General features: G+C 34.5%; 1 protein-coding gene across 1 annotated transcript in view; it reads right to left on the bottom strand.

Moving 5' to 3' along the window:
- Window positions 1–1,526: 1,526 nt before the first annotated feature.
- Window positions 1,527–27,620, bottom strand: part of LOC134528079 (sodium/potassium-transporting ATPase subunit alpha-like) — a 157,830-nt gene continuing 131,736 nt past the window's right edge. The window contains exons 9-18 of the mRNA XM_063361327.1: window positions 27,231–27,544; window positions 21,915–22,163; window positions 20,015–20,153; window positions 17,745–17,887; window positions 16,403–16,659; window positions 14,523–14,617; window positions 13,453–13,627; window positions 11,338–11,468; window positions 9,466–9,567; window positions 1,527–5,130 (exon numbers count right to left, since the gene is read on the bottom strand). Of these exons, the coding sequence (XP_063217397.1) occupies window positions 5,010–5,130; window positions 9,466–9,567; window positions 11,338–11,468; window positions 13,453–13,627; window positions 14,523–14,617; window positions 16,403–16,659; window positions 17,745–17,887; window positions 20,015–20,153; window positions 21,915–22,163; window positions 27,231–27,544 (1,726 nt within the window). The 3' untranslated portion in view covers window positions 1,527–5,009. The remainder of the gene's footprint in view (window positions 5,131–9,465; window positions 9,568–11,337; window positions 11,469–13,452; window positions 13,628–14,522; window positions 14,618–16,402; window positions 16,660–17,744; window positions 17,888–20,014; window positions 20,154–21,914; window positions 22,164–27,230; window positions 27,545–27,620) is intronic.

Below are 27,620 nucleotides of genomic sequence, written 5' to 3'. Positions count from 1 at the left end.
CTGCCACAAATATTTTCAACAGATATTCATTTACTGTATGATGGGTATAAATATGTGTGCAAGTCTTCCTAATTATCATCACGTGCTTAACTTTTTACACAAATGAATTTACCTAAGTAAATATCTGTTGAAAATATTTGTAGCAGAACAACAAATGCAAGGGATGTGCATGCGCATGTGGGTTCATGCGTGTGGGCATATGCATGCACATGTGTGCATGTGGATGCATGTCTTCATGTGCATGCGGGCAGGCATGCATGTGTGCATGGGCAGGCACATGCACATGTATGGGCAGGCATGCATGCACATGTGATTTTATTTGTGTGAAGTTTGAGTATCTGAAACTTTCTCACTTCTTGTGTAGTGATATCGGATGAAATTGAATTTGACATGTTTATAAAGTTTATCTGTAGAATATTGTGGAGCTTTATTGCAGGGTATCTACATATACATGGAAAAACTATTCAAGAACATTTTAAAAATTTTTACTACTAGTTTTATATAAACATCTATGTATATATGTGTATGTGTGTGTGTATATACACACACACAGAGCCATAGTTTCAGTTTTTCAATTGGGGTGGCAAGGCGTACCCCGGGTCTGGAGGTAGGGAATGCCCCCACGTGTAAGAAGGATCAGGGGAGTCCTCTCCCAGGAAATGATTAAAAACTAGCATTATATTGTTAAGTTTTTGACGTGACAACGTCTAATAAATCGATGAATGCCGGCTGCACGCACGAAAAAGTGTCCCGTAACGCACATTGTCCCATTACGCTCATTGTACGCTTGCGCCGCATCTATCTCTCTTCCACTCGATTGGAAAACCATCGATTTGACTTTTTCGAGACACATTAAACTTGAAACACTCTCATTCGTTTCCTACTTTTCCTATCATTGTCCTATCCTTAAAAGAATAACACAGATTGGAAGAAGTTAAATAGCAAACATGTATAAAAGTTATAGTTAAAATAATCTGTTCGTTAAAGTAATAAACATATTTGAATTAATGAGTGCAAATAAAAGTAAATTTATCAATTAAATTGTAGATTTCATTTCACTCCTTCTTTGTATCCATACAAAATAGTGATAATTCAATAAAAATGATTCAATTTTATTCATAAAAGTATGCAATAATATCATCAATGTTTTGTTATGATGTTGTCACGTTAAACTATGTCCGTAAACCGACTTTACAGACAACCCATTTTTTTAAGATTTAGCAGACAATTTTCAGTATTTAACATTTTTCTATTTAACATAGTATACAATTTATAATAAACATTTTAATTTTATGCACTAAGTCAGTCTTGATTAATTATGAATCAAGAAAGTGCCATGATTGTAATATTTTATTTTACAATTGTTTGTAAATTATTGATATTTTTACTTCACAATGGGGTGGCTTAATACTCCCAAATTGCACCTATAAATATACATAAATATACAATACCTATATGCACATACCATGAAAGTGGGCATTCCCAAAATATTCATTTTTAATGTGAAAGAAAATATAAAAAAAAAATTTATAACAAATATAGTTTTATTGGTTCTCTTTTGCACGTTTGGTCAATATTTTACACATATACAACATACCTTCTCCACAAATACATGTCTGTGCACTAAACTGATCATGTCTAAGCTGGCAACTAAAATTTGTAAAAGGCATTTTATTTATGAGCTACATGAAGCTTAAACAGAAACACAGCGTATGGGAACAATCATCAAAATTAAATGATACAACATGAACAACTGATTTTCAATAATTTTCTCAACAAAAATAAAATTAATCTCTAAAACTTTTTTTTTGTACACAAAAATTTTTAATACTTAGATCAAAGTTTTAGTTATAAAAATTCTGCATGGTTTTCAAAATAATTAAAGAACTTATGTGCACATTTAGAGGTATTTAACATAAGAAGGCTTAGATTATAAAAGCTCTTAAAAATAAAATGAATGACAAAACAACATGCACTAAATGATATTTAAGTTCAGTAGACAAATTATTTTTCTAATGTTACTTACAGGTAACATTTTTTGATATTATTTTTAACATTCTGTCATAGTAAGTATAAATTAATATGCACTGGTTACTGCAATATTCTTGAGTAATTATAAAGTGACATCATTTGAACAGCTATCTACACATGTCTTGTTTGATTTCAAGCAGTGTCTGACTTTTTTTTTACTAAAGTATTTTCATTTACTCTAGCTAAAATGTAGCATAAATTCTAATTTTTTAATAATATGAAGAATTATCAGCCAGTTTGTTGGTGTTAGTTGGTAATACTGTGTTTAAGAAACATGAGAATTCAAAAGAGCTTACACAAATCAACATAGTGTACTAACTTCATCTTGCAAGAGCCAACTAGGTGGTGGAACATAATCCAAATTATGTATAAAAATATTACAAATAAATACTAAATCTGTACTATTGGCTTTACAAGATGATATCTGTTTAAAGCTTGCAAAGTGATGTGTTCAAGTAAATTTTTTAATATTAATTTATGTGATGCAAACTTTTTCCTGGTACGTTTAGTACTATGATGTATTATGTTGTAATATAGGTCTAAGCTTAAAGTTATAATCAGCAATCAGCTAACACTAAGTTGCTAATATGGTAATGTTTTGATAAACATTAGCATGTAATGGCTATTAAAATAATGCCACTTTATAATGGAATATGAACAATTTGAATGAGATTTTTTTTTCTTGAAAAATTATTATGGCACATTCAAGACCAACTAGTAAAACATTATAGCAAAGATATACATGTTTGTAAGCAGAAACTATAGGTAGATAAAGTACATTTAGCTCAAAATGTCTGCACAAAGAGAACTGTAGGAACTGCCATTGTGATGGTTCAAATGAAAATCAATACACTTGCCCCTAAAAGAAACACCCTGATTAGTTCTAAAAAAAGGAGCGAAAATCAAATACGTCTTTCATTTTCTCATATGTGAAATATGTTTGTTTCTATACCATTTTTAACATTTAAGTTAAAATATTAAAACACTATAAAAATACATCTAAATATTAAATATTTTTTTCTTTTTGTGTTTCAAAAACAGATTAAAATAAACATTGTAAAATTAAAATACACTGTAAACAAACCACAAGCTCTATTGAAAAGTACATAATGTACCTTAAGTAAGACAGTACCTACTAAAATGACATTTATTAGATATAAAAAATGTTTATTATAAAATTTAAGTTGTTTCAATGGGGCATGTTACTAAATGGGTTGGTTCATTTAAATAGGTAATGTAACATAATTTTCAAATCACAAAATTGTACCTGCAATCCATCCATGCAGATATTCTTACATTGTTATGCAAATAGTATTAGAATTATAATTCATTACTCTTATCCTAATATAATACTTGTTTTGGTAATAATTAAACACTAATGGGTAATGTGCTTTTTGAAATTTTAGAATTGGTTATGAAAATAAATCAATTTGTGTGTACAGTAGCATTTGTATTAGAGAGAATGGCAAATAACCTCACTTTTCCTTTTAAAGCAATAAAGAGTTCCTACAATACAAAAATCTAATTTTTTTCTTCACTTGTGGTATGATTGTGAGTGTGTGTCTGTGTTGTGGGGCTCACAAAAAATATTGGCGTGTAAAATGCAGAAAAAGTTTGTTTCTCAAAAATATCTGTGCACTTTGTGTACAGTAGAAATTGTGGCAACTAGTGTCTCTGTAGAGGCTCTACTTAGAAATACACACTGCTATGCTGAAGACTGGTCCTTACACAGCTCAGCCGCACAGACATCTGCTTCCGCCATGCGACTTTCCAGAGTCCACTTTGCGGCAGCAACACTTTACCAGTTCGCGATTGCGCGAAGCTGCAGAGAAGCTTCGAAACAGCTATCTCGCACTCGCGCGTACCACGGGAAAGAAGTACCGTATTTACCTGCAGAAGGGTCGCCCCTGCGTATGGGTCGCACCTATAATTTTGGGCATAAAAAACTTAACATTTTCACCGTAAGGGTCGCCCTCGAGTAAGGGTCAAAACATATATCTGTCTTCAGTAGAGGTTCGTGGATACAAGTGAAGTCTGTGTTCAGTGTCTCAGTTTATTGACGCAAAGGAAATACAGCACTAGTGTTGACCCTCTGTTCTTCTGTGTCTACTACGGGAGGGTGTGAGGCGGCAGTCATATCCCCCCTTCTCTCCTCCTGCATATTTACGACCCCTTTCAATTCCCACACTACCTCACAAAAAGACAAAGGAGAAGACTGCTAATTTTTTATATCGGTCGTTCCTTCTTTATCTTGCATTTTATTTTTTACCCATCTACTTGCCGCAGAGAGAGAGAAGAGGCAGCAAGCTATTCTTTGTCAGTTTCTTCTATAAAAACTAGCACGTAAACTACTGGCAAACTTATCCAGGGCTGGAGGAATATAAAAGGTGCACTTCTAAACACCAATAATGGCTGCAGTTATGTCTGGAATGTTCAGTTTAAAACGTGGGATATCTCACGCAAAAAAAAAATAATGTTTGGGCACAGTGGCATCATAAACATATGTCAAGATAGAGACGTTCATTGTGTAGGGTACCAGTTTGCGCAACATACAACAATGAGAGTGAGGGAGAACCATCAACACTGCCATATGGCTTCATTCGCACACACAAACACTCTCTTTCTCTGTGATTTTTTTTTTTATTTTCCCCTCCTCGCCATGCCTTGCCAGGAAGGGCAGCAGACTTGCGGGCTCCAATCAGGCAGGCAACAAATGTAGAATAACTGTGCTGTTCACTGAGCTAAACACTATGCTGAAATATTTTAATTAAACAAATTATACTTACTCGAGGATTTATATTTATAAAAACCAACATAGGATAGTTATTTACGCATATATTCAACCATGCAGTGCAATGTTAATTTTTTTTCAACCCAAAATATAAAACTTGCATAAAGGTCCAACTACATTTTTTTTTAAACTAAAAATCTGCATAAAATGTGCAACTTATGTGCGGGTAAATACGGTATTCTGCTGTTTAGTAGTATGTCTCTCGCTCAACCCAACCCCCGGGGTTTCTTCTGAGAATGTAACGTCGCGTTTCATCGTAGATCCACATGCAGATCATGAAAGGAACACCCGCAAGCCACCAGTGGAATCTGAAAGTAAATTAACACGTAAAAAAAAAAATTATAATTTTCAAATATGAGTTTTTTTTTAAAAACATTTAGCAGTGGTTAAAACATGTTTTCCCAACAACTAAATAATGGTACCTACTACGTTCAAAGTTGTGAATGCACATTTGCCTTCACACACACATTTTATTTAATTATTAAATATGAACACTTTTTGTCACATGCAAATACATATAAAATTGAACTATAAATTTAGGATAGTACTGTACACAAATGACTAACTAACAAGTAGTCACCAGCTAGCTGGCATGGAACTGAACTGCTCTAAATATAAACATATGAACTTAAAAATTAAAAAAATCTATACAGGCTTAAGTGATCTTTATGTTATATCTGCATAAAAGTGTCTCGAAATTCAAAGGTATTACTTCCAAATTCAAATTCTAAATTCCATTTTAAGAAATTCTCAAGTGTTGTAACTGGTATTATGTCGCATTATGTAGACTAATCTGTTTTGAAATGAATCTGTTAAAATAAAACTGGTACTAGGGCAATTTTTGTTTAGAGGATAAAAACGCATAAGTGGTAACAATTTTTATAATTAACACTACAATTCAGAATAACTCATTGTTCACAAGTACCATTCACCATTAATTTTTCAAAGTTAAGATTAAGACAACTGTTATCTTAACTTTGAAATTTCTGATGGTTTTCTGTGTGTACAGATTAGTACAAATGGAGTAAACATATGGAGTATAGAGAGATGTTCCTTGGGTTAAGCTATGATTTCACCTTTGTCTGTGCCCTGCCCTTAAGCCTGATACACCATGTCACATACCCGGTGTGTCGAACATTTGTGTATGTGGTATGTGTGTATGTGTCAAGGATGTGTTTCTACCTGAATAGTGCAAATGCATCAGCATCAGCTGTGTAGTATTTAATCAAGTTGTTTTTTTAGTGTTTTGTAATTGTTTTCAGTTTTCATGTGCTAGTTTGAAATATTATTATTTACTATCTAAATGACTTGCAGTCTGCACTTCTACATTTTATTTACTTTTTTTCCTTGGGCTTAACATCTTTTCGACAGCCAAATTAATAGATTAAACACATGATCCGAAAACACTGGTGAAGGAATCGAACAAAGCTAGGGACAATATTATATGGTTAATTGAAATAAAACCGGAACAACCAAACCAAAAACCATGTCAATACACCTTGTAATACCAAAATTCAACTTTAATTATGAAACAAAGCAGCATATAACAAAAAAATGAATTCAAATCTCAAAGAGAGTTATATTTAATGTTTGAAATTCAAGGAAATGTCATTACTTCCATACGTCTCTTACTAAATTACAAATGTTCACTGATTTATTTTTAATTTATATGAACTTAACAGTGTTAGACAGACTTATCACAAATTATTTTATCTTAAAAATGCAACATGTCAAAACTACACTATTTTGGTGAAATAAGTATTACAAAAAATAATTTATAAAAATAACAACACCAGAATCTTAAGTTTTTAAAACAAAATTTGACTAAAAATAAAACTATATATTCTTGTTTCTAGCCAGAGCCTATTTAGGAACCATTCCAGCAACTGCCTGAAGTTGTGTTGGGAAACAACAGGAAACTGGATGGCCAAACTGGGAAATGAACCATGCGAGTCCACTAGTCCATAGCTTCACCTAGCTCCATAAAGTTATCAATTGTTTATGTAATCTTTAGTGATAAGTAGGGATGGGATAATCAAATCTTCAATTACCACCATATCCTTATTATTCAAAGGATTCAATATTCAAAAAAAAAAAATACTACAGGAAAAGAAAGATAAAAAAAAAATCAACATTGAAAACCTCTGAAGTTTACTAGGTCAATTTTTTTCTTTGGCCTATCCTGTTACCATTTTCCAATATATTGAAATGTAACATGTAATTATATAAATAAAATTACAATATGTATTTATTCTGAAAACCTTTTAAATGTTTCAACACCATAGTTAACATTTTTATTTCTTGTAAATCATTTTATTTTTGACCCTCGAGACCTAGATTCAGATTTGAGAGGTATATTCGAGGTAGGTACTCTTTGGGATTCGAATTTGAGATATGGATTCAAGAAAATTGGAATTTGACCTATCACTAGTAAAAAGGGTTTCATTTACTTCAAAATGTAAGCAAACTGTTAAAGAAATTTGTTTTTATGAATAAATTGACATTTTTGATTTTAATGTCAAATAAAACTGACAGCAATGATATGATTTTGTAATAGGGTGTGCCGAAGATTTATTACAGTAGGAATGGCACTTTATAACTTGAACAGTGTTGGTTTGTAGTGACGGATAGCTGTAACTGATAATAGATCAAAACTTCTGAAGGCTATTAAGAGTATCTACTGGTAATGAATAATTAAAAAAAATTATTGTATTTCAAATATCAGAGTCACGTATTTAATTATTCAATTAGAATTCAAAAATTTTCTAACACCCACACACCCCTTGTTCATTTGTAGCATGCCCGATGCTTAGAGCGGGCCAGGTCTTGTGCTGCTCGTAACATCATGTTATGGGGACTCGAGCCTAGCTAATGGCCATGCGGGTGACATCACGCTTTGAGAGAGAGAATGCCAGTAGGCACATGTACCCTCTCAAACGACGATGCCCTCTTGCCTCTTAACTAGGCCCTTTGCGAATATCCTTTTTTTTTTTTTAGTTTGAACTGAATACGAATGTCAAATATTTGCAAATACAAATATCAAATTTGAATAGTATGAATGAGAATTAGAATCCCACTAGATATTTTTTCTAGTCATGTGTAACAACTTCTGGAAAGTTATACAAATAATACTAAAGTGAAAGGTTAAGGTAGTTCAGCTATAATAATCGTATGGAAAATGTTAAAATATTTAAATTATGAATTAATTGTTTTTTTTATTATTATTAATTATATCTTAACTTAACATAACCAACCAACCAAACAACCAACCAACCTTTCATTTCAGTTCCTATTCACCTTAATTTCCACAACTTGCTTCTCTATATATTGATCCAGAAAATTGTTGTGAACTACAAAATAGTGAAATCCATTGCAATCCATTTCACAAAAAACGTGAATCTTTTTGTTAAATACTGTATTCCCAAATTAGTGATTGAATGAGCTCAGATTTACATATTTAAACCCTAGTTATTCACATGTTTTCATTGTTGATAACAGCCAGGTAAATTTTATTATAGTTCAGCAATATTATAAACACAATTGTTGCCAATTTCATTTGGAATCTTGAATCCATGAGTTAGAAATTGCCAGGAGACTGAATGCTGTGATGTAGGTGAAATCACTTTTTCACTTCACCATCGCCATATTGTATACACCCAAAACATTGAGGAAATGATGCTTGACTTCGTCCTATTATGAATTAGAATCTCAGTCATTACAAAGTCACTTTCATACAAAAAAGTCATTTAAAACTGTTTCCACACTGCAAACACTACACTTCTGCCAAAGTTTTGGGCATCTAACCAATATGGTGGAAAAATTAGCTGAAGGGAAAAAATGGCTTCACGGAGTTAGCACGTAATCATGCAGACATGACCACCTCCTGCTTGAACCATTATTTTTTTTAAATATAATTTAGAGTTGCAACGTCTGTTTCAACATAGATATATACAGCAAGTAAGTTGCTACTGTATCACATGGTGTTGGATCATTGCTTTATACGCTGTTGAAGATGTGACGATTACTTCTTTTAGTGCCCATCTCAATACGTATCAGTGTTTTGTGGTGTTGTAGCTCATGGTTGTTGATATTTTTTTTTTCTCACTTCTTTGCATATGATGAAAGTAATACAAATAATATTTTGTTTTCAAGTTTGAAATGACAAATATACCATGTTTTTAATTGTTTACGCAGTTTCTTCCGTTTAACGAGAGAGAAGAGCGAAAAAAAAACTTTGAATACGTGTTGCATGTTTAAAACATCGCTTGCTCATTTTTTTTTATTAAACATCAAAAATGTGTATTTATATTGCACAAATGACAATCTCAGCAGTGAACGTTGGTATATGAGAAACTCACAAGATATGCTACATCAAGTATTCGTAAACAAACAAATGTTCATTATTTCGAAGTGTTAGTATTTGAGGTCAAACTGAATACAAATAGTTTATTACTCGTGTTCGTATTCTATAATTCCAGTATTCGCACAGGCTTACTCGTAATGCAAAAACCTCTCCCTTGCTTGACCAACCCCTTCACCCCACAACCCACATTTAAAATTTCTAAGGTAGCAACAGATGAAGCCAATGGCCATCTGAAACTGTTTAGCCTAGTAAATATTTAGTATATGTTGAGGAAACTTACTTCAAAGGATACATCTTCAAGCCTTTCTCCATGCCTGGAGTGTATGCAAGGAATGCTGCCAATGCTGTTTCAAAAACTAAGCTGAAATTCATCATCCAGTTCCTAAAAAAAAAAAAAAATAATGGCAATAACATCTTTACTTAGAGAAATACCACTTATTAAGCTTATTATAAAGACACTAAAAGAGAGACAGTTAAGTTGGTAAGGTAAGTTTAAAACAAAATAATAATAATAAATGTTAAAATCTAAAGTGGAACTATAGGGTACACGTAGTGTATAGTGCAAAATAGGCTGCACAGTAGATAAGTTTTTTATGTAACTAGCATTTACATGTAAACACTCACATGATGTATCATATTGGCTCTAACAAAAACCATTAACATGTGGTGGAAGGATTAATAGTAGGGAGGGACCAAACAAATCCTCAAATACCATCAAATCCTTAGTATTCGAAGAATTCAATATTCAAGAAAAAAGATTTTAAGAAAAATATTAGGTGAAAATAAAGTAAACTAAAAAATTCTACACTGATAACCTCTCGAAGTTTACTAGGTCAATTTTTTCTTCTTCATACCTATCCTGTTACCTTTCTCCAATATGTATATTATACTTTTAATGTGTAATTATTTAAATAATATTACAAAGTGTATTGATTCTGGAAACTTAAGTTTGTGAAAACAGCATTTACAGGGTAGAATGTTTTAACACCACAGTTAACATTTTTCATTTACTGTACATTATTTTATTTTGACAATTGACACATTGGTTCGGGTTCAAAGGGTACATTTGAGGTACTCTCAGATTCGAATTAGAGAAAATTGGGATTTTACCTATCACTAATTTATAATGAAGTCAAAATGAACCTTTTTTTCCATGTACATATTCCAATAATATGGTATAGCTAAAATATTCATGTGTAAGTAAGCCTTAATTAATGCAATCAATATGTACTAATTTTTGAGTTAAATGTTACCTTGACATTCATAACATTTCATAAGAAAAATAACACAAAATACATAACTATGTTTTTCATGAAAATGTTAATTTAAATACATAACTATAGCTTCGTTAATTACGTCACAACTGCTTCACAACTTGTGTTTTCATTATCATATTCACTTTTAGTGACTAAGAAAGCTGTTGGTAAAAAAATTAACAGTTGTAAAAAAAAAAAATTCAAAATCTGAATAATACTGCAAATTTTTATAGCCTACTTAAGCTCATATTTATCATAAAAAATTATCATAAAACAAAGTACTTCCTGCACACACAATCAGTAGGATATATCTAGGCAACATGCTGAGTATATTAAACTCTCTATACTGTAAATAGAGAAAACCGTAAATGTTTGATTTTCCTATATAAAACCTTCTAATTTATCTGCTTAAAAAAAAAAGGATCCAGCATACAACTACATGTTTAAACATCAATACGGATTTCTTTGAAATGCTTCATTTAAGGCTCGGTCAAGCACACCATGTTAATTTGTCAACAACCTCACTACCCCCCCTCCCCCCCCCCACCCCACCCCTCCACACACACACACAATTTTCTTGTCATTAACATTTTTTAAGTAAGGACTATTTTTAAATTTTAACATGATACCTCCAACTGCATTTGTTGTTCTGTCAATATCATTTACAACACATGTTACACTCAGTGAATATCTGTTGAAAAGATTAGTGAAAAAACAAGATACCCCGTTATAATTTCAGAACTAGCCTTTAAATAATAGTAATGATGAGAAAATCAGAAAATGAAAAAAAAAAAATTAAATAAATAAAATATATTCTTTGGGTGCGAAACAGAGCCTTAAGTAGGTAATCTTTAATGACTACTGCAGGAAGGGACATAATGTACAACACAACTTACCTCATTCCATGTTGGAAAATCGAGCTGCGACGTGTTTTGCAAATGATTAGATCCACCCACTGGACCACGACGATTGTAACGAAGAACGTTGTGTGACACGTGAACTCCAACTTCTTCCTGGTCTGGTAGGTCTGCAGCAGAACAAACACGACCCATATATATATTTTTTTCATTGCCACATTTAAGAAGAAAATCAGGTTCTACGGCTGAAATTCATAAGTCTAATCCTAGTTTTAAAGGAGGAGAAATCAGTCTACTCCTTACTAGGTTTTGAGTTATCAATTGTGTATGTAATCTTTAGTAATAAGTAGGTAAATAACATCAAATCCTCATTATACAAAGGATTCAATATTCAAAGAAAAAAATATTCTAAGAAAAATAGTATAGAAAATAAATAGATTTAAAAAAATCAACATTGTAAACCTCTGAAGTTTTATAGGTCAATTTTTTTCTATGTGCCTATCCTGTTACCATTTCCCAATATATTGTAATTTAACATTTAATCATATAAATAAAATTACAATAAATATGTATTTTTCCTGAAAACATTGTGAAAAGAACATTTAAATGTTTCAACACCATAGTCAACATTTTTATTTCTTGTACTAGGCTTCTGCAAATCCTGTTTCTGTTATTTGAATCTAAATTTCAAATTGAATATAAAATTATTCACGAATATTGAATATTTTTCTAATCAAATTCAGACATACAGTGAAACTTCTTTTTCACGCTTCACAGTTCAAGAAAAATTGATCTAAAATACAGTGAAATGAAAACGAGATAAATGTATATGGAACCATAATAAAGAGGTGTAAAATTAAATAAAACTTTCAATGCATTTTCTTAACACAGTAAAAGTGTATAAATTGTTTGTTGATCCAACTGATTATATATACCATAAAAATATATTAAAAAAAAAAAAACACTGTCAATGTTGTATAGACTAAAAAGTATAAATAATATCTAAATTCAAATGAAAATGAAAGAAGAGAGCAACACAAGCTTGATATCTGATGTCTTAAATGTTTTTTCACTAATGGCTATTCTTTAGGAAAGAGTCACTATGAAAATAGAAGAGAGCATCCCACATTTTAATTACATTAGAATTTCTTGTTTTGTTTATTACTTAATTCTAATTTTAAATTATTTTAAAAAATTATGTTATACAGTGTTTTAATTCATACAACATAGAAAGCATGTTTTTTAGTTTTTTAAAATGTCTCTGAATGGCTCGGCAACACTACAAATCAAAAGAGAATCAATTTTTGAAATTTTATAAATTTTGTGGCATGCCTGCAATGTCGAAAATTGTTTGCAATGTTGTGGCACCCTCTGTAATGGCCTACGAACTGGGGGAGGTAGAATGGCTACTGCGACTTTGCCAGCATAGTTATCATATCAGTTAAATATATTCTCACAAATGCTCAAATTAAGCTTAATCTGTACGACAAAAGCACCAATAAAAGCTGTATAACATTCAGTACCTGTGTCCGTGAAGTGCGTTTATGCTGCACACAGTCACTATAGTCTGTGTGACGGATCCATAATTCCACTCAGTAGTAACACAATATTTACTATAAAATTACGTATTTCGCAAAATCGCAACACAAAACTTACAGTGTGTAAATGGTACTCCAACTACGATGAACCAAAGGAGAAGAGTTTGTGAGGTGAATGACGAGGCGGCGGCGGCCGGTCATCTTGAGGCACGTGGTAGGGAGTGGAGGGAGGGTACTTAGAGCAGGAGAAGGGAAGGGTGTTATAACATAAAAAGTATAAGGGTGAGCAACAAATTACTTCCAAATGTTGCCACCAAGTTTGAAGCAAGAACAACGTGCTATTTACCCTGCAATGCATTTGCATGCCAGCAAAACAGTGCTCTCAATGCCTAATCAGAAAGCATTTCTTTTAGAAACATTATGATTCCCCAAAAGTTTTTAAATACAGTGATCCAAAAAAATTTTTTATTAATGATGTAGTAAAAATTTTTTAAACGAAATATGTACACATGCATATTACTTTCAAACAGTTCAATTACAAATTAGAAAAAAATAAAACCTGACAATTTTATCAAATGGTATAACTGAAAATCAAATGACTAGATACCGTACGTACCCACTCTTGGCCGTAAGAATCGACCACATCATTCACAGACTTGGAATCCCACTGCTCTCGAATGCCGATCAACCTTTTGGGCAAGAAGCCGTTCTCCGACATCACAATGAAGTACGAGAAGAATCCCGCAGCGGCCTGGATCACTCCAATTTGGCCGTAAGCCATCGCTATCAACCTGTGACAAAAGAGACAGCAATAAAATGAACTTCAAAGAAACTACAATAGTCTTTCAACTAAGCAAGCTTCTATTAATCAACGTTCTGTGTTATCAAAGCTGACCTGAAGCGCCATTACTGGCAAAGACTGTTGAAACCTTTGCTTGAGGACCTAAAAAATGATCATACTGTTATTTTAAGTCTAAAATTTTAAATGATGAAGTCTCCACTGCTCAAGTTAATGTGGGCGCTGAAAGGGTTCGTGCAGGGCGACCAGATACACACACACACACTTGTTGGCGGGAGGTTTGAAACAGAGGGTGTCGGTTGGAGAAGAGGGGGTCAGCAGTGGTGTGAGGCACATCGGGCTTAGGGAGACGTCAGTATATGTTCAATCTTTTTTCTTGTGGCACACTTTTAAAATGTTTGTGACAGCCGTCAGCGGATGTGAAAGGGTGACCTGCCTCTCTTTTAACTTCAGGGCTTACCTCGGACTGAAGACAGTTTAGCCTAACCATTATTTAATTCACTCACCGAATATTTAGTCAAACGAACTCTGACCAGCATACGTAGTACCCTTGAACACTTATTACACTCACTCTGCCATCAGCTTTGATAAAGTGTTAATGATGTGGAGATTTGTAAGAGTGATTAATAAGAATAAAAGCGATGACTGGAAGTATTTTTTTTTTTATGCAGACGACCAGTGGAGAGTGCTCAGAGTGGACGTATTTTGGTGTGGTTAATCATAATAGGGGATGACAGTCACATCCCCGAGATGAGTGTGGCTGGGTTCACACGCGTGGTGGCATCCAAGTAAGGTAAACCATCTGTTCCGACTTAACCAACTTAGTCACCTCCCGTGAGACTACAAAAAAACACCATACAATAAAATAAATACATAACATGGCATACCTTTCATTCACAAGGCTGTCTTTTTCTGGTTGTCGCGGAGGTCTCTTCATGATATCAGACTCTGCTCCTTCATATGCATATGATATTGCAGGTAACTGAAACAAAATTTTAAATGTTTAGCAAAAAAAATGGAACAATATCAAATGTCAAATTGAACTTTTGCAAACCCTCATAAACAACAAACCCTAATCTTTGCAAAGAATAACCAAATGACTCCCAAGCATGGTTCTGTCAGTACCTATTACAAAATAAATTTTTTTGTTTTTCACACTTGTGAACAACTAATTATTTTTAAAAAAATAATTACTGCTTTTTAGTTACAATAGGTTTGTAGGTTTTGTCATAAGATTAAGAACATACAAAATTTACTTAATTATAACATTATAAGACACATCTATTTTTGAGATTTCTGATAATGTAGTGACTAAAAATCCATGGAATCCAACATTCATTGAATTCTATGTTTTTAAAGTTTTTGAGTTTTTAAAATAGGGTATGACATACAATAGTGAAGACTTTCTACATTTTCAGAAAACCCATCAACAAGTAGCAAGTTAAAAGAGTAGTTTATTTAGAATTTTGGTGACTCATGATTTGGCACAAGAAACAGTACTGGCTCAGTACAGTCACATTAAAGTAAAATGCTGATATTAGATGTACTACTGAGTAACCGAAGCTCCAGCTTATTTCAGCTTATTTACATGCCAATGAACCTCTCCTTAATTGAGGATGAAGCAGCAAATTAAATTCAACGTGTGTAAGTAGAGCCTTGCACATATGTGGGGTAAGTAAACTGTGTAAAAGAACTACTGGTGCGTTAGTACTCTTATTCAACTATTACAAATAAATATATTATTTTTTATTTCGGACATTTTAGATAAAATACAGATTAAAATATGTGAATTAGAACCGATGGCATCTTAGATTTTTACCTAGGACAATTTATTTGGATGTTCCTCTATGTAAGTAGTATTCCATTGCGTGATCTGTAGCAAAACTTTGTCATCAGATATATGTTACATGTGACACATGTTACTTATGGGAACGAGGTGTTCCCGTAAGTATCGTATTACACACTAACCACAAAAGAGTGCGATCTATCAAATGTAGTATATGTACTTGGTACGCGCGCGCATTGCATGCAATAGACAATCTATCAATATCTATATTAGACTACATGCGCGCACTCTATATGAACATCAAAGTAACCAAACATGATGATGCCAAAATAAATTAAAAGTTAAAAGTTTTGGAAATGTCTTTAAAAGAAAATTTACACATCGGACTACTTCATATTTCTGTTAATTAAATAAGTAAATGGTAAAATTCTAACGAATTATGTATTTCAACTTCATAATACTTTGTTGAAAATAAACATACATGTACATCTTATGGAGAAAATGGCATGACAAAACATTTTTTTGACAGTATTGGACAGGAAATCGTATTGTGCTGGTACAGCTTAAATGAGTTTTACTGCAATTGTAATTACTGACTTTTCCCATACAACTACCATATTTTGACATTATAACTACCACACTGCCTAACAGAAACTTGAAATTCGTTGCTGTAGCACAGATATTTGTACTGGATCTTTGGCAAAGTCACAAAGCACTTGGAATCTAACAGTGGGACCAAAAACATCATGCAACTTTTATGTGAGGATTTTTTTTTTTTTTACTAATTTTAACTCTCTAAAATAACAGTGCGAAGATTATGTGATAAAACACGGTAGTTGTACTATGCATGTCGAGAAGACAGCGTGCCAGTTCAGAGCGTCACAACTGGTGATACCGCGCTATACGCACCAGCCTACCCTACCAACACGAACACACCCCCGACTAGGCTGGCCCCTTGAGAGAGACGCGGTCCAAACTAACCATATCTGTTCCCAAGTCGATGGCCAGAATGGCCACACTGCCCAGGGGCAGCGGGATGCTCAGGAGGATGAACGCCAGGAAAGGCGTGATCTCCGGGATGTTGGACGTGAGCGTGTACGCGATGGACTTCTTCAGGTTGTCGAAGATCAGCCGGCCCTCCTCCACTCCCGTCACGATCGAGGCAAAGTTATCGTCCAGCAGGATCATGTCGGCGGCCTGCTTGGAGACATCAGACCCGGCGATGCCCATCGCCACGCCTGCCAACACAAACACAGTTCATGATTGTACTGTGACTAGAGGTGTACCAACATTCATTTAAATAAGATGATGTCACTCCATTAGTATATGTGTATCTGTATCAGCAAAATATGGGCCACTGAAAGTTTTACAAAATTGTGGAGAATTTTTTTTTTTAACTATTTACAAATCATGAACACAAAGTAAAATAACACACAATTGAGATTTCATTTGCAGACCTGCGTAAAAAGCCTTTGAGCCTCCTGGCATTACCCCAAAGGAGGCCCCTCACCCGTTACTACAAAAATAATTTTGCATGAAAACAATAATAGGGCACACCTGTTGTTGCTCTTACGTTTGCAGTTTTTTTTTTTTTTTTTTTTGAGTTTTGTAATTAATTTTTGACACATGAACCACGTTATTTTTTTTATTATATATATATTTTTTAATTCACTTAAGATACTGTGTGTGATTGAAAAATTTAATATGGTGGTCCAAACTATATGTTGATTTTATGCTACTGTATGAATGGAAGTATACTTAAGATCTGGGCTCATTACTGTGCTATTCCCGCCAGTAACCAAACCGGAAATGGCCCAGAGGAACACTTCCAGGCGAGGGTACATCTATGTGTTAGACCGGCATTGTTCATTTTAGTAACTAAAATAAACATTCTAGAATTTAACTATATTTAAATATTTTAAATCTTTGGATACCTAATTAATTAACTAAATTAATTTTCAAAGGAGCAGTGTAAATTCAACAATTTGGCAACAGATACTATTAATATAAAATAAATTATGATTAAAATTAAATATAAATAAAAATTATAAATTTTGAGATTCAAATAATCTCTATGGAAATTAGTGATGTTTTGATTAGCGCTCTTTTTTATCCTTAAACTAAGTGGGATGTACTTGGAGGTACGGATATATTATTAAGTGTAGGTACTTAGAAGACATGTTTTCTGTGTCTATAAGTAACTAAACCTTTTCAAGGTTTTTGTTGCAGAAATAATGTACTAATACATATTTACTGTTATCTAACTATGTTTCCAAAAAAGACTGAAACTATCTTTTCACAAAAATAAACACAAGAACCATACCAATGTCAGCTTTCTTGAGAGCCGGAGAGTCATTCACGCCATCTCCAGTCACCGCAACGATGGCTCCCATTCGCTGGCAACCTTCCACAATGATCAGCTTCTGCTGCGGAGACGTCCGGGCAAACACTATTTCACTGTGATTCCTGGGGAAACACAGAGAAGAAATTAACTGAAAACACTTACTGTAATAACTAATAAGCTATAAATCACCATTTCTTTACAATAAGTCTCTTAAATGTTTCATGAATAAATGTGGTTTAGCAATTCAATAAAAAATTAATTGCTTTTAATCCCAATGATAACCACCTAGAAACAGAAAAGGTCCAAAAATAAACAGGAGCATTATGGGATACATTATTTCATTCATTACAAACTTAAATAAAATATAAAATGTTATATTTCTTCTGGTTTTATAAATCCTCAATTTTAAACATGTACACTAATAATGAATCAAAGAGTGAAACTAATTGGCGATCACCAATTTCGTAGTAACGTCTACCTGTTTGAATATTATTTAATTCATTAATTCATATTAACATAGTCTACATAGGTATGCCCTATTAGCTATTATAAATATGAACAAAAAAACTATTACGCTTCATACACTAAACTAGTAGAGTATTGTGCCATATTTTTGCTGTAAATTTTTTTTCTATGACTATGTTTTAGCAATGTCTACTTTCTTGTACACAGAAAAAACACAAAACTTAAAACATATTTGGAATTTTTTTAATTGCAGTGTTCCAATCCACTTGTATTTTATTAGTTAGTGTTGTGTGTATTCAAAATTTGTAAATAAACTTTTGCATTATGAGTCCATCCAGAATATAACTGCCTGTTGAACTATTAAAATTTAATTTTCAGATCAGGCTGCGGCTAGGGACTAATGCAGTTTCTTGGGGTGCAAAATTTTTTGTTTCAACTGGTCATTTATTTGTCATCGTCGCAAACACCCTGACCATCTTTGGAGCGGGCATGTAACACTCCTTCCACAAACTAGGTCTTGTCATGTTCGGCCCGCTTTCAGACAACCACTGATCAGTACCAGCCATTCCCAGGTTCTTGTGTGGATTAATTCACATGCCCACGTCAACTGGGTACATGCTAGGCCTGAGCAAATATAGATTTTTTTAGTTCGAGTCTAATACAAATACCAAATTATTCTCGAATAAAAATATTGAATCTGAATACCAAGAATAAGAATTCCAATAAATATTTTTTTTCACATCATGCAACAAATACATAGGGAAAGAAAAAGTAAATTCGTAATGTTGTGGCTTCTGGAAATTAGACAAATAATACTAAAGTGAAAGGTTGGTTAGGTTAAATCAGCTACAATACTTAATACATAAAATTTTTGTTGAAATATTAAATTATGAAAGAAAAAATTATGTTTTTAATTATGCAGCTAACCTAACCTAACTTAACCTAACCAATCAACATTTCACTTCCGTTCATATTCGCCTTATTTTTCAGAGCCTGCAACTTAGTACATTGATTCAGAAAATTTTCACGCACTGCAAAATATGGTAAAATCCAATCCATTTCATGAAAAATGTGAATCTTTTATTTAAAATGCTGCATTTAAAAATAAGTGATTAATTAGCTTTTATTTACATATTTAAACCCTAGTTATTTACTCTTTTTCGTTAACGGTAGCTATGTAAACCGTATTTTAGTTCAGCAATATTATAAACACAACCATTATTTATTTTTTGTTGCTTTGTTTTGAGCCACAACATCAGTTTTGTCATAGATACCTACAGTAAGCAAGCTGCTACTGTGTCGCATGGTGTTGGATCTATTGTGACCACTGTCATATAGATAGGTCTTGCAACTTTCTATCATTTGCCTTGGCGTGTCTCGTTGGCTTTAGTGAAGCTCGTGGCGGCCTGCGAACTAACAGCGCTAATAGTAGGTGTCCCCTTCATCAACATTGGATTAAATAGAAATTTCGTATAAAAGTAGGAATATTTAAAAAAGAAACTGTTTAGTTTTAAATGTTGGATTAAGTTTAGGGTTTTTAATTTATCTGGAAGTTTTGTAGGGTTTGAATATCTAGCAATAACTTGTTACTTTGCCCCAATTGTCAGTTAAAGTTTTAATCTAACAATGATACTATTTAACCAATATTTTTTCTTGAATTGTTAAGTGGCATGGTGTAGAGATAAAATGCATGGGCTGATAATCTGTACCATGACAATCATAATTTGTGAGGAACGGTAGGTAGGTAAGGCAAATGTTTCAAAAATGAAACAATGGTCACATACCTTAGAAGTTCGTCCAACTGTTCCAGCGACATTTCCCTTAGCTCTGAGCCATGAACCACAGCTGCGTTGGCTGAGCGAGGGTCCACCTCCGAAACTGGAATGTTGAGTCTGTCCGCTATGTCTTCTACAGTTTCATTTCCTGGGAATAAAATGACTCACTTTAAAGTGAGAACAGGATGAACCGTGGTCACACATAACATATAATTGAATAAATTATAAAGCTGAGGAAACTCTAAATTTGAATAACAAGACTGTGAACAGTGGGAAAGAAGAAACACCATAATTACTAAAATCTTAGATGCCATTGATTCTAAGATGGATCACTCTTTACACTTACCCACAAATAATACTATGATGAACTTCAATTTAAGTAAAATACATAATTAGCTGTAACAGCTGAAGGGTAATAGTGTTGCATTATTTCTTTTCTAAGTAGTTGGCTAACCCAATAGCACTGCCTTGTATTTTTTTGTCTACAGGCTATACTGATTGACTGGCACTTATTTGGCTGCTTCCACCCTAAATAAGTAAAGATAGTTTTTTTTTCTTTACACGTAAAGCTTTATAACTCAGAATTACTACTGTGACCAACAGCATTCAACTAAATATTACAGTAGCTTTAATGAAATATTGTACCACCAAATTACTAAAATGATTTATTTATATTAGGTAACCGTTTATTTATATTAATTGGAAATGTTAACATTACCAATTACTAAAGTTTATCTAACAACATCACTAATATTGTAATTATGATCCCATTCTTAAATATCAAACACCTAATAAATGGATGTAACTTAGAATATAATGAATTATGTGAATGTCAGCTACTATTGATTGTACGATTCATCCCTATTATTGAGCTCAAAAAGTCACTAGAAAAAAAGTCTTAGAATAGAGTAAATTCCATACTCTCACACCAGTACATAATATATGTTGTACTGCAACAAATGACTCCTTGGTTCAAATATGGTTCTCCCAAGAACCAAATATTATACTACCTTAGATTAAAAATATGAAGTATAAATAATAACAGCAATATAGTATATATAGGAATTTTTATGATAAAAATATTGCACCTACAAATTAGATGGATAAACAAAATGCTACTATTGGAATGCAAAATATTCATTTTAGAACTGGGAAACAATGGCAGGCATGTAGAAGATTGATGAATAACAGGACTATAGAGGGACACGAAAAACTAAACTGTTACAAAAAATATATGTTAGCCTTGTTAAGTTATCGCAAACCACCAAAGAACCAGCTCAGGGCCTCAGTAAAGAGCCAAGACTCATAACACTTGTGTCTTGGTGACTATGGTCGAGAGAGCAGTAGCAACTAAATACTAATGGCTGTTTCACTACAGTCACTACAGTCAAACATTATCATGTTGCTTTTCTCCATGTTTGCATCAGATTATACAAAATTTGTTAAGTCACAGAAGAACCCTTTTTTTACATTGCTGATTTTACACCTTTCTGTATTTTATAACAATTTTCTATAGTCCCATGTAATGCTCATCCAATGTAAATTACACTTTGTATATAGATTTATGTACTCAACATAATTTACTCCATGTGCCTTGAATGGATTATTGATTGAATAAATTAATGAATGAAATAAAGCTTTATATTTCAAAAACATTGAGGTCATTAAGAGATGTTGGGAAGTTATGGGATGGTATATAATGCCACATTTCCCATGTGATCAAAGTTTTATCCTGCTGTGAATTGAACCCCAGATCCCCATGGTGAGAGGAAAGTGATCTCGCGCCACTATGGCTCCCGACTGGTTCCTTGAGCAGTTCGAATGCGTTTTCACTGTAACGCTAGCTGATACGTTCTCCAATGCATATAAGATCTCTCGAAAAGCGGTGCAGGCAGCATCGGGTACCAACCCTCCGAGATGATGCCGACGGACTTGGCGATGGCCTTGGCTGTGATGGGGTGGTCGCCGGTCACCATGATGACCTTGATCCCCGCCGACCGGCACTTGGCCACGGCGTCCGGCACCGCGGCGCGGGGCGGGTCGATCATGGAGATGAGGCCGACGAACCGCAGGCCCTCGATGGGAAAGTTGGGGTTGTCCCCGTCAAAATCGAAACCTTTTGGGAACTGCTTGGCGGGGAGCACGAAGTCGCAAAAACCTGGGGAAACAAACATCAAGAATCTTATTCTTTCAATACGTAAAAAAGATAAAAGTTTAAATATTATGTTAATTTAATACAATTACTTTTAACTAAACCAAGAAATACTTCAACTCAATGGCATCTTAAAAAACAAACATTTTAAATTAACATAGAAAAATATTTTTAATGATTTCCTTTTTGCTTAATAAACATAAATAATGTTGCACATTATCCATACAATTAAATACAACTTTGATATTTTAAGAAGTTTCTTGTGTATGTAATAGGCATAATAATACTTTGGAATCTTCATGGTGCATAAGGCTGGACACTCAAACTCTAGCACCAACCGAACTTTCCCATTTCATTTGTCATATATAATCTATACCAAGTTAAACATATGTATGTAACTTTGACATCATCCGGGCCTGCGGCCCCTTTTGAGTCCGATATGTCAACGCCCAAACACTACCCACCCTCCATTCAAACCTCCCGCCTACCCGTGCGTACGTGTGCGTACGTGTGTGCTCGCCCGGCAAGAGGGCGCTGTCGAGTCAGTGCGCCGCACCCCTAAAACATAAGTAAATATAATTGTGTTGTTTTTATATTCCCTAAGTGCAACGTGACGGCAGATCGGCCGGGAGGGTTTTATGTACTTTTATTTTAAAATAATGTACAGTAGAACCCGTTTATAGTGAACCCGCCTATAATGAATTCCCGTTTATTGTGAATTTCCGTCTCGGTCCCGGCAAAATGATGTGAGGTTATGTATTAATTTATTGGATATAGCGCACAACTTTTGTCAATGTTGATACGTTTTCCCGTGTACCACGAACAAATTTTGCCGACATAATGCACATTTATCTCAAATATTTTCATTTAATTACAAGTTTTTTCACAAAACGTCTATTCTGGATCACATTGAAGTTTTTCTCCGCAATACGCTACTCGATTGTCCACTGTTCATATTATAAACAAGTCGTATTCGAGTGGCCTCGGTAGGCTACGTGTAGCCAAAGATGGTGATCAGTTTGGTGAAAATAAAAATGTTTTCCCTTCATAGTTAAAGAATGGGCGAAAGCGTGTACATTTAATATGTTATCAAAATTAAACATAAATTACCGCCACACAAATACGTATGTACATTATAGCAGCAAATTCAATATTTTTACGTTTAATTTTTTTCGTTCACGTTTCAGACATTTTGATCGAGTAAGGTTCGTAAGACTACCACTAGATAGAACTCTGTGGACTAAATTTTTCCATAGAAAGTGAGAAAATTTTGTTCCAGCTTTAGCAACTGCAATACAAAATGATACGTAGTGATCTTTGATGCGCCAAACTCGTTACTTTTCGTTTATTTACTTTTGACGGTAAAAAGAACTTCGTGTTATTAAGCTGCAAATGTGCTTCAATAAGAAATATGTACATAAAAAGGGATGAAAAACGCGGTAAAAAACATATGGCATTATCTGTGCGAGATAAACTGGACATTATTGAAAAGATAGACTCCAACCCCACTGTCCCGCACGTGTTAATAGCAAAGGAACTGGGAATTGCAGCATCCACATTAAGTACAATATTAAACAAGCTGAACAATCTTCTTTCTCAAGCTGTGAATACGTCACAGAGTATTAAACGCCTGAAAAATGGAAAATACGCCGATGTCGAAGAACCATTAATATAAAGTTTGTACATGTGTAGTGCATTAAAAATATCTGCATTTGCTAATAAAACTGTTACTTTGAGTATTTTCATTCGTTCTTTTCTTGGCTTAGGCCAATGTGTAGTTAAGATTTTGCTTTTGAGTATGTATTGTCAATACAAAAGTTTTCCCAGATATAAAGTTTCCCCTCTATAGTGAACATATAAACTACTCCCTTCAGATTCGTTATAACAGGGTTCTACTGTATTAAAATATCATAGCGTTTCCGGACATTCCCGAGGAAACCCGAAGCCAGACAATAATTAAATGTTCATTTTATTAAATTATAATATGTATTATTCTTTTCAAGTATTCATAAATTGTCACATAATTTTTAATTCATTCTTGTCATGTTAATTTAGTTTCCCGTGGCACGAATTCGCAAATATGTATCTTTAACGGCAATTGTTTCGGCGACAGGACGCCATGTTAGTCGAGCGAGCCATGATCTCATCCCAGTCCGCCGCCATCAATGACCGAGAGTAGACGCTTCAGCACTCCGGGGACCTCACCGTTTGTTTCACCGCCAAGTACTAATTCTGTTTCAATTTATTTCCGTATAAATCGTTTTCTTTTCGTTCTCGGAGTTCCTCTCGGTCGGGGGACTGTATAACTAATTGTCTTACGACCAGCAACAGTCTTTTCTCTTTTGAACTACGTAATGTAAGATGTGACCACGTGGAGGACTTCACACCTAAACCGATTTGTGCCGCCGGCGTTTTAAACAGTTTCAATCGTGTAAGTTGCATTCGCCGAATAAATCAGGTGTGTAAATCAAATGTATTATTTTCTTATTTAAATCTGTTTAACCACGTGGAGTGTGACGGCGTGTGGGACACCTGAGAGCCCACTGCGTAAATAATAGCGTGCCAGACGCTGAGAGCGGGCAGGGATTCGTGCTAGGTGTATTCAGGGGGAAATTAAAATCACGCCTCACATGGGCGACGTCACGACCCTGAGAAAGAGTCTCACATCGGTCCGTGCACATGGCACGGTGGCGCCCATAAAACCCGAGCAAGCAGTAAAATTCAGTCAGTAAATATCAGAGACTACGGCCCCCGTATCAACATGAACTGAACTATTTTTCTGTGAAATATTAATTCACGCTGATACGTGGTGATAACGGCCGCCTGTGACGATTCCCTCGCTCTAACGCTGACTTACATCACGCCTCGGTGCTACGCAGTGTCTCAGCATGGCTGGCTTGCCTCCCACTGGTCCCACCAACCAGCAGCGGAGAGGGATGTGAAAATGCCACTCTTATAAGCGCCTCCACCATGCTGTACTGTCTAGCCAGTGCATGTGTAGATAACTTTAGGATTTGTTGCATGAATTTCATAAAGCTTCAACTAAAGCTGTGTTCAAATGAGTGAGGAGTGAATTTTGTGTGATTATCTTTGCCAACCAGTTAGTTCCTTAATGATATCAGCCATACACAAACTGGATAAAAAAAATCAATTTTTGGGGGATAATGAGAAGGTAAGCTGAAACATGCTTATGTTTAAAAAATGTTAGAATTTATGATAGTTTAAGAATCTTAATTTGTATGTAATAGGGACATTAGCCAGGGTTATATGTTCATTGTAAATTTAAGCTCAAAAATTTTTATTTTTATTTTTTACCTATGCTTTTTGAGGTTTTATATTTGTTAAAAATTTAAGCCAGAAAATTTACTTTTCAAAATCTCACAGGACAAAAATTTAGTATCATACATTAAATACAATTCAATGTATGGTTTGGTCCCCAAATAAAGAATACTTTTGGTTTCATTGTTTATGAGAATAATTTTACTATTAAGCCCCTATAAATGATTTTTTTTTACTGATATATTCTAATTTTAACAAAAGAATAAGCTGATTTTATAAGCATTATTCGCCCCTAATACCTGCCTCTTCCTCCCTCTTCCTCATACATCGTCCCAGTGGCAGATCCAGGATTTTGGTTTGGGAGGGGCTTAACCCAGCTGAGGCTAGGCTTTATCAAGGCAAACACTAAAACAATAGTGGACCCAGATGCTTTTGGAGGGGGCTTGAGCCCCTTAGCCCCCACTCTGGATCCGCTACTGCATGGTCCTCCTCGTCAAGCTGGCATGCATGGTCCTCATTTCACTAAAGAAAATTAAATGAAATAGTAGGTATTCTGAACACTGCCTTTTTTTTTTAAAGGAGTTTCTTGTGCTGAAGAAGGTATAACGAAAGGTCTAAAATTTTATAACATTAAATAATCCAGTACCAATTGAGCCGTTCACTTTCAGGATTTTTTTGGGTGGATTGCGGCTGTAGACCTTGGCCATCCGTTTGTGCTTCTGTGCTACCGGCGTTTCAAGTTTACTCAGAGCTTAGCCTCACTGTACAGTACAAATTTTCCTGTTTTCTAGTCAGATACATTTCACATTTTGGATTCCCGTTAAAAGTACATTGATAATCCAGTTTTGGGTTGCCAGAATAAAGACCTTTTTTTGCTGTATTGAAGGCCAAATTCGTTTTTAAAACAGGAGATTTTATTATTGCTTTGAGATTTTATTATTGTTTTTTTATGAACTCTAATTATTCATAAAGATAAAACCATTTTAAATAAATGACACTTGCTTGTTCAGTGATGCTTACTTCACCAAAACAGTGTCATTTTAACTGATACATGATGCACTTTCACAATATAGTAATAAGCATGTTAAACTACTGGGAACAATAAAAATAAATCAACACATGTGTGTTTGAAAAATGTACCAATGTCACCATGAAAAATTAGTTACTAACAGTTGCCATATAAAAAAAGCAAATAATTTTCCAATCTATTTAGTACATACATTTTGGTATTAGCACCATGCTAAATAATTTACATTATTGGCTTTAATATATTAAAAGATTATGTTTTTGTAATACCAGTTGGGTTTTGAGTAAATATGCTAATTAATTTCATTAATTTTGTTGCATTTCAGTGGGATATGGTGTATTCCGGGGCGCAACAACAGGGGGGGGAAGGGTATTTTGCCCCCCCCCCCCTCTGAAACCTTGAAGTGGGGGCAAACGGGGGCAAAGAAAGTGCTGTGTAATCAATTTTTAGATAATAAAACTGCTTAAATAGCACCCATTTTCCACCTTGAAATACTAATTTTCCCGGGGGAGGACCCCCGGACCCCCCTCTTCAATAGGGGGGATCATTGATTCTTTATAAAAAGGTATATTGCCCCCCCTTTGGAAATTTAGTTGTTGCGCCCTTGGGTGTATTAACTTGTATTTTGGTGTTAAATGGCGTATTGGTTTGCTTTTCTATATTATTTTGGTTTTATCACAATTCACCATGTGATATCGTCCCTAGTCATCAGCAATACTGGTCAGGAATAGGACAGTTGCAGTTCAACCACTCCCGTCAGGACGTACCCAGTACGCGCTCGCCCATGCCTCCCAGCTCCAAGTAGGCGTCGTTGAACGCCTCTTTCCTCTCCTCGTCGAGCGCCTCGTCCTTGCCGTTGATGAAGATGGTGCTGCAGCGCTCCAAGATGCGCTCGGGCGCGCCCTTCATCACCAGCAGGTAGCCGCCCTCGCTCTCGTGCACCGACACCTGGTACTTGTTCACCGAGTTGAACGGCACCTCGCACACCTTCTGGTGTTTCGCCCGTATGCCCCTCACGTCGCCCAGCGCCAGCTCCATGCACTTCAGCAGCGCCGTTTCCGACGCGTCGCCGATCACCTCCCTGGAACATTCACGCCGTGCCAGTGGCATAGGTGCGAGCATTTTAAAAAAAATTTATTCTTCTGAAAGTGTGAACC

Source organism: Bacillus rossius, chromosome 1, assembly GCF_032445375.1.
Source record: "Bacillus rossius redtenbacheri isolate Brsri chromosome 1, Brsri_v3, whole genome shotgun sequence".
NCBI classification, from domain to species: Eukaryota; Metazoa; Arthropoda; class Insecta; order Phasmatodea; family Bacillidae; genus Bacillus; species Bacillus rossius.
This window is presented reverse-complemented; position numbering and strand designations above follow the sequence as displayed.